We start from the raw sequence: 14,969 nt of genomic DNA, 5'->3' as shown, positions 1-14,969 counted from the left end.
AGAGGAGAGAGGAGAGAGGAGAGAGGAGAGAGGAGAGAGAGAGAGAGAGAGAGAGAGAGAGAGAGAGAGAGAGAGAGAGAGAGGACTCAGTCTGTGAGGAAGCAGTAATACTTTCAAAATTGTTACCCGAGTGAAAAGGACATGTTCTTGGACTGCTAGAATGAAAGGTCCTCCTGTTACCTTTCTTTTTCCCCCTTTTATTGGATATTTTTCTTTATTTGCATTTCAGATGTTATCCTCTTTCCAAGTCTCCCCTCCAAATGAAGGGAAATGAAATTTAAGATGAAATTTAAGGCCTGTGATTCATGTAACTTAGGTCAAAAAGAGGAGTTTGTGAGCTTAGAAGCCTGAGGCTGAGAACCTAGTGGAACAGGCCCGGGCAAGTCCGAGCAGGCCCGCTGTTACATAGTAACCAGATGTTCTGCTGACCCACCCCACAGGTCTCCTGACATCCTGACTTGCACAAACTATTCTGCTGATGTGTAATCATTCTGCTGATGTTTAAATGAGCCAATCATGTGTAACTGTGCCAGTTTCCTCCTAGCCCCCACCCTCTTCCTATAAAAATCCCTAGCTTTCGAGCCACATGGTCGATGCCTCTATCTCCTACGTGGGATACGCATCGGCCCGGAGCTACCTCATGTTTTTTACATCAAGAAGGTCTCTCGTGTTCTCTGGGTAAGTCCTTATCCCGAGACAAGAGCGGGGTACCCAGAAAGGGGGTCCTACACAAACCCTCCCTATCTTATATCCTCTCCCCCTGCCTCTATGAGCGTGCTTCCCCACCCATCCACCCACTCACATCTTCCTGTTCTGGCATTCCCCTCCACTGGGGCATCAAACCCGCTCAGGCCTAAGGACCACTCCTCCCACTGATGTCCAACAAGGCCATCTTCTGCCACATACGTGGCCTGGCTGTGCGTTCCTCCATGTGTACTATTTGGTTGGTGGTCCAGTGTAGCTGCCTGCAGTCACACTAACTGGGTTCCTGAGTGGGAGGCAGGAGCTGTATGGGAGAAAACGGCTAGAGAAATAATGGAAGCGAAGACATGATTTTCTGTTCAAGGCTTCAAGGTTTTACTAAGAGTCTGTGCTTATAAAGAGGGGAGGCCCATCTCCCCTCCCCCCCATCCATTCTTGGTGCCTGTCGATGCTGTCTCCTGAATATCTCAAGGGTCTCAACAGGAAGCGGCGGCAGGCAGGTGTAGAACAAAAGAGCCAACAATAGAGCCACCTGGGTCAGAAGGTCCCACTCCAGGTATTCTCAGGCTCAGTGCTAGCAAGGTCAAAGTCAGCCATTTCAAGGCTGGGGGAGGCAACAGTCCAGTCCCTGGGTGCTCTGGTGGATCTGGCCAGTTGACACTGTGGCTCCCCCCATGGGGCTGCATCAGCTCCTTCAGTCACTTCTCCAACTCCTCCATCAGAGACCCTGCACTCAGTTCAATAGTTGACTGCAAGCATCTACCTCTGTTTCTGTCTCTGAAAGGCTCTGGCCAAGCCTTTCAGGAGACAGTCATATCAGGCTCCCATCAGCAAGCACTTTCCAGCATCTGCAATAGAGTCTGGTTTGGTCATTGTATATGGGATGGATCCCCAGGTGGGGCAGTCTCTGGATGACCTTTCTTTCAGTCTCTGTTCCATACTTTGTCTACATATTTCCTGCTGTGAGTATTTTGTTCTCCCTTCTAAGAAGCACTAAAGCATCCATACTTTGATCTTCCTTCTTCTTGAGCTTCATATGGTCTGTGAATTGTATCTTTGGTATTCTGAACTTTTGTGCTAATATTCACCTACCAGTGAGTGCATACTGTATGTGTTCTTTTGTGACTGGGTTACCTCACTCAGGATATTTTCAAGTTCCATCCATTTACCTGTGAATTTCATGAAGTCATTGCTTTTTAATAGCTGAGTGGTACTGCATTGTGTAAATGTACACATTTTCTATATCCATTCCTCTGTTGAGGGTCATCTGGGTTGTTTCCAGCTTCTGGCTATTATGAATATGGCTGTTAAAAACATAGTTGAGCATATGTCCTTATTCTGGGTATATGCTCAGGAGACCCAGGATATCAAAATCTATTCTCAACAATAAAAGAACTTCTGGGGCAATCACCATCCCTGACCTCAAGCTGTACTACAGAGCAATAGTGATAAAAACTTCATTGTATTGGTACAGTGACAGGCAGATAGATCAATGGAATAGAATTGAAGACTCAGAAAGTCACTTGATCTTTGACAAAGAAGCTAAAATCATCCAGTGGAAAAAAGACAGCATTTTCAACAAATGGGGCTGGTTCAACTGGCAGTCAACATGTAGAAGAACTCAAACTGATCCATTCTTATCTCTCTGTACAAAGCTCATGTCCAAGTGGATCGAGGACCTCCACATAAAACCAGATACACTAAATCTAACAGAAGAGAAAGTGGGGAAAAGTCTCAAATACATGGGCACAGGGGAAAATTTCCTGAAAAGAACACCAAGGGCTTATGCTAAGATCATGAATCAGCAAATGTGACCTCATAAACCTGCAAAGTTTCTGTAAGACAAAGGACACTGTCAATAGGACAAAATGGCAACCTTTACCAATCCTACATTCTATAGAGGGCTAATGTCCTATATATACAAAGAACTCAAGAAGTTAGACTCCAGAGAACCAAATAACCCCATTTAAAATGGGTGACAGAGCTAAACAAAGAATGCTCAACTGAGGAAATTCAAATGCCCGAGGAGCTCTTAAAGAAATGTTCAAAGTCCTTAGTCATCAGGGAAATGCAAATCAAAGCAACCCTGAGATTCCACCTCACACCAGTCAGAATGGCTAAGAGCAAAACTTCAGGGGACAGCAGATGCTGGCGAGAATGTGAAGAAAGAGGAACATTCCTCCATTGCTGGTGGGATTACAAGGTGGTACAACCACTCTGGAAATCATTCTGATGGTTCCTCAGAAAATTGGACACTGTACTACCCGAGGATGCAGCTATACCCCTCCTGGGCATACCCAGAAGATGCTCCTGTTCCTTTTCTACTGGATGAGCATTTGTAATGTTCATTTTGGCATATAGATAAGCTGTTACCAGAAAATGACAAGACATTTGGATATCTGAGGCTCATGGATGAGAATGTGAGTTATAAGCTTTCAGACAGTTGGGTGAAGGAGGGATGTTGTTAGAGCTGGCATCAGAATGTCTTCAGACTTTTGATCAGAAAAATGGTCTCTGGTTAACTGTGAAGAATTGGCTCATATGTCATTCACACATTCTCCACAGATCCTGTTTAAAGCACAGTGGCATGGAAGAATCATTATACTTTCAGACATGCCAGAAATTAAATTAGTGACAGTCTGTCTTAGGATATGACTGGACAATATTCTCCATTAAGTGAGAGGAAAAAAAATCAACAAACAAGAAGATGTTGCAGCCTAGAACAAAAGATTTTAGCAAAGGAGTGTGAGATATGAATCATTCAATAGGTACCTAATCCAAGTGGGTTTGTGTCAATAAATTGGCTGATAGACAGCAGATGATGTGATACATATATACAATAACAGTAAAGAGTAGTGAGGGTGCTGTCCCCAGATGAATGCTTCCAAGTGCAAGTGTGTCTTAGAAGACTCAAGTGCATGAGAACTTTAGTGGCAATCCAATTTTCAGTGAGGTAAATTAAATCTTTAATAAAAACATCTATTCTAGTTTGTTACTGGTATGCCCAACAGCAGCAATGGAGGGGTTTCCTTTTACCTATTGAGTAGATGTACAGTGTAGTGTAGTATAGTGTGTGTGTGTGTGTGTGTGTGTGTGTGTGTGCAGATACCTGTTTTCCTCCAGACATATATGGAGGAAACATTATGGACCAACATTATGGTCATATATGGACAAAATATATGGACCAACAGCTAATATCATTTTCTTTGAGATAGGGTCTCTTTGTTCACAGCTGCCTTTGCCAGGCTATAGGCCCATCCATGAGCTTCCAGAGACTCTCCTGCTTCACCTCCCTAGCCCATTATTGGGAGAGCAACTATGTGTCATCTTGTCAATCGTTACTTGTGCATGGCAGTCACTCTATTCATTGAGCTATTTCCCAAGCCCAGTAGATGTAGTTTGTTGGTTTTTGATTCCATCTCCTTGGCCCATGACTGGAATCACTAATATATACCTCCTTCTTGAGCTTTACAGTTTCTGAGGGTCCAAACTAAGATCGTCACAATTACTTGGCATGCACTTTACCAACTGAGTCATCTCCCCAGCATGACACCAATATTTCAATCAGCAACAATATTCTATCTCTTCTCCAAGCAGTCAGATTTTGTACTTCCCTAATTCCCTCCTGAAAGGAACCTGAAAATGTTAAGTATTATGCTATTGGACTAGAAAAATTGGACATGCATGTAAGGTCCTTATTTTCATTTGTTTATTTTCTTTGATACAGGTTCTCACTATGTAGCCTATGCTAGCCTGGACTTGCTATATCGACAAGGATGGACTCTTTGTGCATGTGCCTTTACTTTCCATGCTGTATCTGTCTCTTGTTCACCAAGTCAGATCACAATGTTGGTGAGAGTGAAGATTCAGCCTATACATTAGACTGTGTTTTTATTATGCTTATTGTATTCCCTCATTCCAGGTTCACCATCATGGACCCTCTGCTGGAAGCAAATGCTACTTTTGCCTTAAAGCTTTTTAGAGTATTGGGCGAGGACAGCTCAAAAAATGTATTTTTCTCACCCTCGAACATGTTTTCATCTCTGGCTATGATCTTAATGGGAGCAAACGGAAACACTGCAAGCCAGATACGTCAGGTAACCAGCACCATTGTACAGCAGATACATATTGTGGACTGTCAGTTGAGCTTGTCCCCAGTATTCCAAATTTCTCTTGCAGATGACATAGGGATGTGACTGGAGAGGTGATAGGCAGGATGTGCTGTCCTTGTTGGAACCCTAGCTATAGCATTCTGATACACTGGTGGTGACTGTGTATGTGAGGGTTAATTCGGTGCAAAAATGCCAAAGGTATGGCCCCAAGGCCCCTATGATCTCCATTGTCTGTTGTCTGGCCCTAATGGATCTCAACCCTCCAATAGGTAAGGTCTCTTCCTAGGCTCTTAAAGTTTATTTCCAAACAGGGTCAGTCTAGTCTGGAAGACGAGGTGTAGAACCTTTGGAGGATATTGTTGAGTTCTGTGCTTTATCTGCTGAAGGATGTGAACCTCAGAGAACATCGGCCCCAGAATAATGCGGATAAAAGTACAGTGCATACTTCCTGAAGTGCTAGCTTTGGTTGTGTAACAAAAACTACAGATTGCTTGGCTTAATGAACAGAGTATTTTCTTATAGTTCAAGTGGCTGAATACTAAAATTCCAGGAGTTAGAAAGTGCTTTTTTTATAAATAGTTAATGACAGATTTGTCTTTCCTCAAAGTGGGAGTTTTTGGTTTGTCATGAGATGCAGAGTCAAGTGGCATCTTGTTGAGGTAGATTCATGTGGTCTTTTGTTGAGGCAAGATCCAGGGAAGGACAAGTTTTATTTGGAGAGAGTATAAGTAGGACTCAATTGATAGTGATAGGGTACTTGTAGAGCTGACCTTAGAATGTTGGTTTTGTGTCTTTGTCCTTTACTTTGTTGAGAGAGGCATGGCCGAACTTCTCCTGGGGTCATGACTGGTTCTGTTACCGGTGTCCTGCTGACTCATGCAGATTCTGTGGAGGCCTGACTGTTTCTGCTGGATTGTGCAGCCTCCTCTGATTTGGATTTAGTACCCTGACACTACTAAACTAGACTGCTGGTATCATGACAAACAGAGACTGAAATTGCCCCAAAGTACTACTTCCAAAGAGGTCCACATCCCTTTGTCCTGTTTACCATCTTTTCTTCCTTTGGACTGTGGGCTAGAAATGGGATCTAAGCATCTGAGAGCTCTTATCAAAAGTAGGTTTAAAAAACCTGAGCTTACATCTCCTGGATGTCTATGTCATGATCAGCTTATCTTATAGGGGTGCAAATTGCGTTTAGCTCACTTAATGACTTCTTTAAACTCCATTGTCCCAATAAAATCTTAGCTCCAGATACAGTAGTTATATTTGAGGAACTGGGTGTCAGATGTCAATATGCCGATTTGGGGAAATACATTCAGTACATGGGAGAAAGGACACATTGCAACCTCTGAATGGTATGCAATTCTGATTCACAGCCAAGTGTATGTGTCCAGACTCTTTTATCAAATATCCCAAGGTTAGGGATATTTGATTCATCCCTACTTGTGGTGTTTGAAGACAGTCTTTCCTAATCCATGCCCACCTTATGTCACAACTTTGCATTTTTGATTAGCTTTTGGCAATATATATATATATATATATATATATATATATATATATATATATATATATCAGCTTTCCTGCTTACTGGAGAGAGTTGGGTTCTAGATTCAATTTATACTCTCTCTCTCTCTCTCTCCTCTCCCCCCTTTCTCTCATAGTTCTAAATATCACATCTACTGATATTTTATCTGTTTCCTATGGGAGCAGCTGAAATAATTTGCGTACTTTTTCAGAAGGATTGGTGAATCTAAGGTCTGACTTGGGTGTATCTAGTGTGTTCACTGTTGGCTGGGGTCGTGCTTCTCTTTCAAGTAGGTTTGTGTGATAGCATAATTACACCAGGATTTTCCATGTAGCTTGGATATCCTTCCATCAAGGTAGCTGGAAACAAGAGCATAAATGTGGCTGCTTCCAGGCTTTTTAAAACTCTAGACCTGAAGCAGGGTCACTCTCCTAAATTCTGGTGATCACACAGTGGTGGAGGCAGCCTAGACTCAAGAGCAGGGAAGAGACAGACAGTCAGAAGCCAGGTACACTTGAGTGATATCAGGTCTGATTGGGAGCCATGCTTGAAGCCAGAGAATCAGTGAATTTGAAGAGGTGGATTTGTGAAAGACCATTTCTTCTCAGATGAGGGCTTATAGGGCACATAGAGGACCCTAGACAGGGAAACTTCAAGGTATGTTCAATTGCACCTAGGTGGGCCTTTGAGTGGCATCAGGAATTGGTAAAATTATGAGAATTAGTTATGTATTAACTCTTTTCCTATAGGTTGGCCTGATGAAATTGTGTTTTTAATCTGTTTTGATTTCAGGTACTTTCTTTAGATAAATGCAGCAATGAAGGTACAGATGTCCAGGAGGGCTTCCAGTCACTTCTCACTGAAGTGAACCAGACTGACATAGGGCACATGCTCAGAAGAGCCAACAAGGTCTTTGGTGATAACAATTTTGACATCATGGAAGTAAGTGTCATGTAGTACTCAGAGATGTTAAGTTGAAGTTACCTTCTAGCCATCACATAGGCTTATATATACATATATCTACACTTTCAACACAGGCACACACCCACATGAAATGTACATTTACCTTACACTTATAAAGACACAAATAAAAAATAAAAACAGTTCTTTCAAAGAGGAATTTAGCATGTAGCCATGAGATGAGCTGTTTCATAGAAATATTGAGAAGCTATTACACGTATATTGCTGTCATACTGGGATTTTCATCCTTACTGTGTTGGGTTATCTTTTGTATCATGGCAGAATGTGGGCGGTCATCAAATTCATTGTCATTTCATAGAGTAAATCAGCATGTGGCTTGTTCATTTGTTTGCCTTGTGCTGGTGATCAGTTCTCTGACTGGCCCTTTTTAGTCTAGGCTGTTCCTTCAGTACTGCAATGAGCCACTGACCCAAACCTTAACACAGGCTGTATTTTCATGAATTACTCACATCTGCCACTGAGCTGCCTGATGTAGTGATCACGGTCCAATTCCATATCATGAATTAACATCAATTACAATGATTTACACAGTTTTATAGCTTCCAGGTCTAGTTCCCTAGTGTTCTCTAACTATAGGTGACACTATTTTGAGTGTTATAAATTTGTATTACTGTTAACATGGAAAACTGTGGTAGAAGCTCTAGCCTATGTACAGCACAGAGGTGTTATATCTCCTGTGCAACCCTCTCTCTGCCATTGTGGTGGCCTCTTAGAGTGACAGCGGTATGATACTGCATCTGAGGGTGCTCAAGATTACCTCATTGAGCTTCAGCTTCTGCCTAAAGAACTCAGCTGTTCATCATGGTTTTTAGAGATTCTCATACCAACCAATATTTTACTTAATTCATAAACTAAGGTTATAGGTAGCCAGAAACAGAAAGGCTGGATTTTATACTTTCTGTGTATTTGTTTGGTAAATCCCACGTGTATATCTGAGTTTTTGTTTTTGTGCATTGGGAAGGAGGCTGTTGGTGTTAATCACTTTCATGGCTATGTAATCTTTTAATGTCTGTCTCAGTCTTTTAAAGAGTTCTGCTACAAGTTATACAAAGTAGAGATAGAAAAGTTGGACTTTAAGGGTAATCCGGAGCAGTGCCGACAGCACATCAACGCCTGGGTAGCCAAACAGACGAAAGGTAAACACAGAGTTTGTTTTTAGTGCTGAGATTTGACTCCAGGTCCCTGAGCATTCTGAGCAGGATCTCCTTTGCCACTGAGCTATATTCACCCCATTCCTATCAGTCAGTTAGCCTATTCAAAAACAAAACAAAAACAAAAACAAACAAACAAACAAAAAACAAAAATAAATCCAACAAAACACTACATTTATGTGTTTCTTGTTTTTTTGTTTTTGTTTTGTTGTGTGTTTGTGTATGTCTGTGCACACACATGCAGTCAGGAACACTCACAGATTTAGTTTTCTCTTCCTACCAGTGTGTCCTGGGATTCTACTCAGTTCTTCAGGTTTGGTAGCTAGTGCCTTCACCTGCCAGAACAGTCTTCTGTGTCTAGTCTTTATTTTTGTTTTTGTTCTTTGAGACACAGTCTCACTGTCTAGCCTTGGCTGTTCTGAAACTCACTATTTAGACCAAAAAGGACTTGAAATCAGAAATCAGCCTTCCTCTCAAGTCCAAGTATTAAAGACATGTTTTATGATGTCTGGGTTTGCAGTCTGTTGTTGCTAATAATATTGTTAGTACTTTCACAATATCTTCAAATGTAAATATTTTCCTCTTGTTCTTTAAATAAGGACTTCTTTTGATTTGCCTTGAGGAACTGAACCCAAGGACTTGAGTATACTAATGTTGATCTGCATCTTTAGCTCTAAATCAGGACTCCAGAGCAGCAGGTGGCACCATTTACTTAGGATCCCTTTGCCAGTATCAGCAAACTCTGCTAGCTGATTGTGTCTTACCTTTGTTACTGTCCTCTTGCTGTGATGAGACACCATGGCCAAGGTAACTGTTGTAATAGAAAGCATTAATTTGGAGTTTATTTACAATTTTAGAAGTTATTTATTTCAGTGTCATCATGTCGTGAAGCAGACAGACATGGTGCTGGAACAATAGCTGAGAGCTTTACATCCTGATCTATGGGCAGGAGGCACAGAGAGAGAAAGAGAGAGAGAGAGAGAGAGAAGAGAAGAGAGAGAGAGAGAGAGACTGGGCCTGCTGTGGGTTTCAGAAATCTCAAAGACCACTCTTAAAGACCACTCCCAACAGTATACCTCCTCCAACCATGCCATACCTACTAATCCTTCCAAAACAGTTCAACTGAGGCCTGAGCATGGCCCTTTGGGGGGGGGGGGAGTCTCATCCAAATACCACAAGGCTTTAATTACTTCTTTTGTTGTTGTTGTGTGTTAATTCCTTCTTTCAGATGCAATCAGAGAGTTGCTGTCTTCACATACAGTGAATTCAAACACTAGGCTGATCCTTGTGAATGCCACCTACTTCAAAGGAAACTGGGAGAAGCCATTTAACAAAGAGGACACCAGGGAGATGCCTTTCAAAGTCAACAATGTAACCACAGTACAGTAACTAAGGAGACTCATGGCCAAGGTCCTCCTTTCACATGGGTTTCTAAAACTAAAGAGGATCCTCATGTAGCCTCTGCCTCTCATGTCTCTGGGGAGCTCAGCGGCCAGATCCTCTCTCAGCCATGGGCCTTCTCTTCCCTTCTCCTTTTGTATGTTGCCAATGATGGGCGTAGGCTACTTGGTTTCAGTCCTGGCCCTGTTTCTGTCATGGGCTATGCTGTTACTGGCAGACATTGAGGCCAATTCTGATGGCAGAGCTCTGCAATGTCCTCTAAACTGTCTTTTATAAAATTTTGGAGATGTGAAAATCTGAACTCTGGATGTGTATGAGGCTCCTTGTGACCCTGAATTCAGCCCATTCCTCATGATTCCCTGCAGTAGTTCACATTCCTTTCTTTTCACTGTTATCTTCCCAGAAGTGCTAGCTTGGGTCTTCTGCCTCCTGCTCATTGCCATAAAACCATACAGAGGAAAAAATAACCTTTCTCACCCTGTTGGGGGAAAAAAAAAAACAGCTGAAGGCAAACAGCTGTGTAATGAGTGCCTGTCTTAGTAAACATTGAACCAGGGCCAGTTTTTATATTCCTTTTAACATGGAAGAACCAGCACCAGGTATATTTGCCACATTTAGGCCACTCAAGGAAGCTCTGTCTGATCTTGAAGTTGATTGGTTGGGTCTAGGAGCAGAGAAGCTAGGGAATTTCCTGTGTCTAGGAGATTCAGTGACACCTTACAACGATATGACATTATGGTTAGGGCAAGGAAAGTTATGTGAGGTTAAGGTCATGAGCTACAAAATGAAGGTTGAGGTAATATAATAGAACTATTGTCAAGTTTAAACATTTAACATTCAAAAATGCATTTTATTTCAAGCTTTATTCATAAAAAAAACTCGTTTTTTTCCTGGTCAAAGTATTTCTGTTTTTGAAGGCACTTGTGATAGGATCCTTCCTTCTACTGCAAGCAACAGAAACCTTAGATGGTACAGTTGAATTCATACAAGTTTATCACCCACCAGGAAGGCAGAAAATGGATGACTGCCTGTATGTGGTGACGTTCTTGAAAACTGGCTCTTCTTTTTCTGCTCTGCCAGTCTTTGCATGCAGTGTTTTTCCTCATTCTCACAGCAGGGCTTTGACCCTGACTCTGCAGTCCATATGGGAGGACATAGGCCTGACACCAAGAAGCTTCCTTCTGAAACCTTTCCCATTCATTCCATCAGTGGGAATATACTTATTGGGGCTCCTACTAAATGCAGAGCCATTACACATTGTCTTTCTTCTTGTCTCTGCACTGAATACAGACTGCTCTGTGGCTACAGGAGATTCTGACAGTAATCCACATATGTGGCCCCGCCTTCAAAAGCACAAGATTTTTCTGTTCTATAGATTTGTATTTAAATTATGAGTAGTATTATAGCTCATTAACTTGCTACTAATACAGTCTTAAGATGTCACTTGAGAGCCTATTCTGCCCAAGACACTAACTGGCTTGTGTATCTAACCTCATGAAGCTCTGTTTTCCTGGAGGAGAGAAATAGATACATGGTGGTTTGTTGGGAGGGCTCCAGAGACCTACAGAGGTGGTGGCAGCATGCTGTGCTTGGGTGCAATGCCAGTGAGAGCTGCCAAGGAACCCTTCACTGGGAAGATGACATAAGACGCATGCACCAGCTCTAAGGACCAGTTAGGCAGACAGAGACGTAATATAGTTAACCACAATGCCACAAACAGCCCTATGAGTATAGTGGATCAAACAAGAGAGACTGAACTAGAAGAGGAAGCAAGGAGAAGTCATTTCTATTCTAGTGTGTGTTTAAGACTTTAGCTCTTATTCCTGCTAGAGTGGTCTGACTTGCTTTGTGCAGGGTCATCTGGCTGCTGTGCTGAAGTCAGTGAAAAGGAGGTTATCACCTCCAGGGCTGTGAGGATGATAGTGGAGGTTAAAAATTAAGGTAACATTTTGGCTATAATTCAGAGACACACACAGTCCAATTTGGTAATGACTCAAATCAAGGTCATGAAATTGTTTTGGCGACTGGAAGAAGAACATCACTGCCAACCAGAACAAATAAGACTCATAAGGTAGAGCAGAAACACAAAGGGATATCAAATTGCAGGAGTCAAATAGACTGTAAAGTACATTTTCCAGAGTTCAGGAAGAAGTCCAGGCTACAACAATGTATTTTGGAATTATGTTCAAAGTTATGAGAATAAATGAATTCCTCCAGTAGAAAAGAATAGTTTGCCTATGGCATCACAGGTGTTTGGATTTGGGTCAGTCAGCTTCTGTCATCACAATTAGTATGGAGATAACCAAGTGTGCCCAATTAATTATCCCTTTCAAGTTTACATCTTACTGACCTGGACATCCTCTTCTAGGCCCCATCTCTTAAAGCTTCCTTCCCTTTCCAAAGCCCCGCTCTATGGGACAAGTCTTGAAAAATGTGCCGTTAGAGGCATGTAAAGACTAAATTCTTTCAGGAGTTTAGTGACTGATAGAATGTTCTAGAAGTCCAATAAAGACAGTTCTTACAGGGACAGTGACTATCTTCCCCTGTTGAACTTGGTATGCCTTGTTATCTATCCTTTACAGAATGAGAAGAAAACAGTTCAAATGATGGTTAAAAAGTCTACCTTCAAAACTTACTATGTGGAAGAGATATCTACTACTCTTTTATGGCTTCCTTATACTGTCAATGAGCTTACAATGATCATCATGCTTCCCGATGAACACGTTGAACTGAGTGCGGTAAGGAACGTGGGGGCTTGATGGAGTTGTGAGAGAGGAAGAGTGGCATTGGGTTTATACTGGGGCAGCTCTCCTATGCTTGTATGATCATGTTTTTATCTTCTATTCATTTGTGGGGATGGGGTGGAACCTAGGACCTGGACCATGCTTTTCAAACTCTGCACCCCATCCCTCCCCAGCTACTATATGGGTTACAGTTACTCTTTTTTGGGCAGTGTAGAGCCTCCTCATTGTCACAAGAGCTCTGTGTGACATGACTCTCCTAAAGTCTTTAACCCTCTTCTAGGTGGAAAATCAACTATCTTACAAGAAACTTATTCAGTGGACGAGGCTTGTCAAGGTGAATGAAGAAGAGGTGGAGGTTTTCCTCCCACGGTTTAAGCTGGAGGAGACCTATGACATGAAGGATGTCCTCTGCAAGCTGGGTATGACTGATGCCTTTGAGAAGAGCAAAGCAGACTTTTCTGGAATATCTTCCAAGCAAGGCCTATTTCTGTCCAATATGGTACACAAAAGTTTTGTGGAAGTCAATGAAGAAGACACAGAGGCTGCAGTTGCCACTGAAATAGTCACGGTGGGGTCACCACTGACTCTGCGGATCATACTTGTTGACCACCCATTCCTTTTCCTCATTCAACTTGCTAAAAGCAGAGAGATTCTGTTCCTTGGCCGGTACTCCAGTCCCTGAGGAAAGGGTGTTCCTGTCAGTATTTTACTCACTCTCCATGGTTTGCCTTTGACCCAAGTGACCTTATCCATAAATACAATGACAGTTATGAAATAAAGGTTTATGGCACTCCACTTTCAGAACTGTGTGTCTGTCTCATGGGAGGATTTAGGATCTGAATTTTCTGGGGGTTTATGGTGTTGCTGTCTACAGTGCTCATCCATGTCGCAGAATATTATAGCTTCCTTCAGTCAGCCATGCATGTTCACACAAGAGAAATGGTGATGTTATCTCTTCTCCACTCAGCTGCCTTCAAATCTCATCTCCCTTTGGTCAGAGAATATATGCAGTATAAGGCTCTGGGGGAAGTGGCCATGAGGACAGACTCAAGTCTCTGTGGGCAGCTCAGGTCCCATTCTGGGGCAAGCAGAACTGCAGTGTGCCAGGACTCAGCTCCATGAGAAATACTCCTCTTTCTCCCTGTTTCTGTCCTCAACATGGGGCGTGTCATGAGCATCTTTGTGAGAAAGGCATGTATAATTTTTCTGAGGAATATGATAATCACGACTCTTGAATTTCTCTTTCATAGGAAGTATAACAACTAAAAATGTGCCTTAGAGTGATTGGGGGCAAACCAGTTCAGAGGGTTCTCTATCTTACATTCTTGATGAGGCCATTTTATGTTTACTTTAAATTTGATCTCCTTGATGAGGAAACCCATGGAAAATTACGCAACTCTGTTTCAGGACTTGAGGCTAAGATGTCTCAGCTAGCTTATCTTGGGTTCTGTTCAACGGCTAGCTTCTGCAAACCCCTCCCTGTAGTTGCTGAGTGAGATACCAGGATCTGGTTTTTGCCTTTAAAAGTCTCTTGGCCTTAATGATCAGGTGGGTCTGAAATACCTAAGTGTAGTCCCAGTCATCTGGAATCAAGACTTTCAATTATGTAGAGACTGTATCAAGTGTTTGTCTTATGTGTGCTCCCCATAACATCAGGTTTCTGCACCCGTATTTTCACTTCCTGGAAATGTAGTCACAGTACTCAGCAGCTTGCTATCCTGCTGGGGGCGGTGTGACTGGAACAGCAAAAGGTTTGCACAAGCTCAGTGGATGTGCAAACCTAGGAGAGGCAGAGCCCAGAGGACTGAGTGTCCTCAGGACTTCATGCTGTGGTGGAGTTTTGTTCTGGTTGTTACCCTCATGGTCATCATGATGATCACATTCATTACAACCTACGAGTTGTATGAAAATTCTAAAGGGGGTTTCCAGCTCCTCACTTGGCAGTGTCATTGACACTTACAGTAATTGTGATTGGCCTTTTTAAATCATTGCTGCTGGAGCAGATTAATGATTAAATCACCAACTCAGAAAGAACCTAAAGTTGTAGATTGTTAGCAAAGTTAGGTTACAGTTGTTTTTCTTAGTGACTTTGATGTAGAAAAACTCGGGGAACAATTTGCATTTCAGAAAGGCACAATTTGATCATTGAGTGAGGGATTTTTTGAGGTCAGGGAACAAGAATATCAGCAGCTCAACTAGTACTAGTTGAGTTCCTTTTTTTTTTTAACTGAAGGTGGTCTGGTGATTAAGGTGATGATTAATTTTTTTGTATCCATTTTTCACCTCAGCTTCCTGATGTAATTTAATAAAAATGTTAATGAGTAAAGGTGCACCTTGAGGATTTAAAGTGAAA

The 14,969-nt window shown here is 42.1% G+C and overlaps 1 protein-coding gene across 1 annotated transcript in view; it reads left to right on the top strand.

The window, feature by feature from the left end:
- LOC110334140 (serpin B6-like) overlaps positions 1-13,411 on the top strand; it is a 16,761-nt gene extending 3,350 nt beyond the window's left edge. Inside the window, exons 3-8 of the mRNA XM_021215996.1 lie at positions 4,430-4,799; positions 7,132-7,281; positions 8,339-8,456; positions 9,700-9,842; positions 12,455-12,610; positions 12,897-13,411. Coding sequence (XP_021071655.1) covers positions 4,479-4,799; positions 7,132-7,281; positions 8,339-8,456; positions 9,700-9,842; positions 12,455-12,610; positions 12,897-13,298 — 1,290 coding nt within the window. The 5' untranslated portion in view covers positions 4,430-4,478 and the 3' untranslated portion in view covers positions 13,299-13,411. The remainder of the gene's footprint in view (positions 1-4,429; positions 4,800-7,131; positions 7,282-8,338; positions 8,457-9,699; positions 9,843-12,454; positions 12,611-12,896) is intronic.
- The last annotated feature ends 1,558 nt before the right edge of the window (positions 13,412-14,969 follow it).

The sequence above is a fragment of the Mus pahari genome, chromosome 16 (assembly GCF_900095145.1).
Source record: "Mus pahari chromosome 16, PAHARI_EIJ_v1.1, whole genome shotgun sequence".
NCBI lineage: Eukaryota > Metazoa > Chordata > Mammalia > Rodentia > Muridae > Mus > Mus pahari.
Note: the sequence above shows the minus strand (reverse complement) of the source record. Positions and strands in the feature narration are given on the sequence as shown.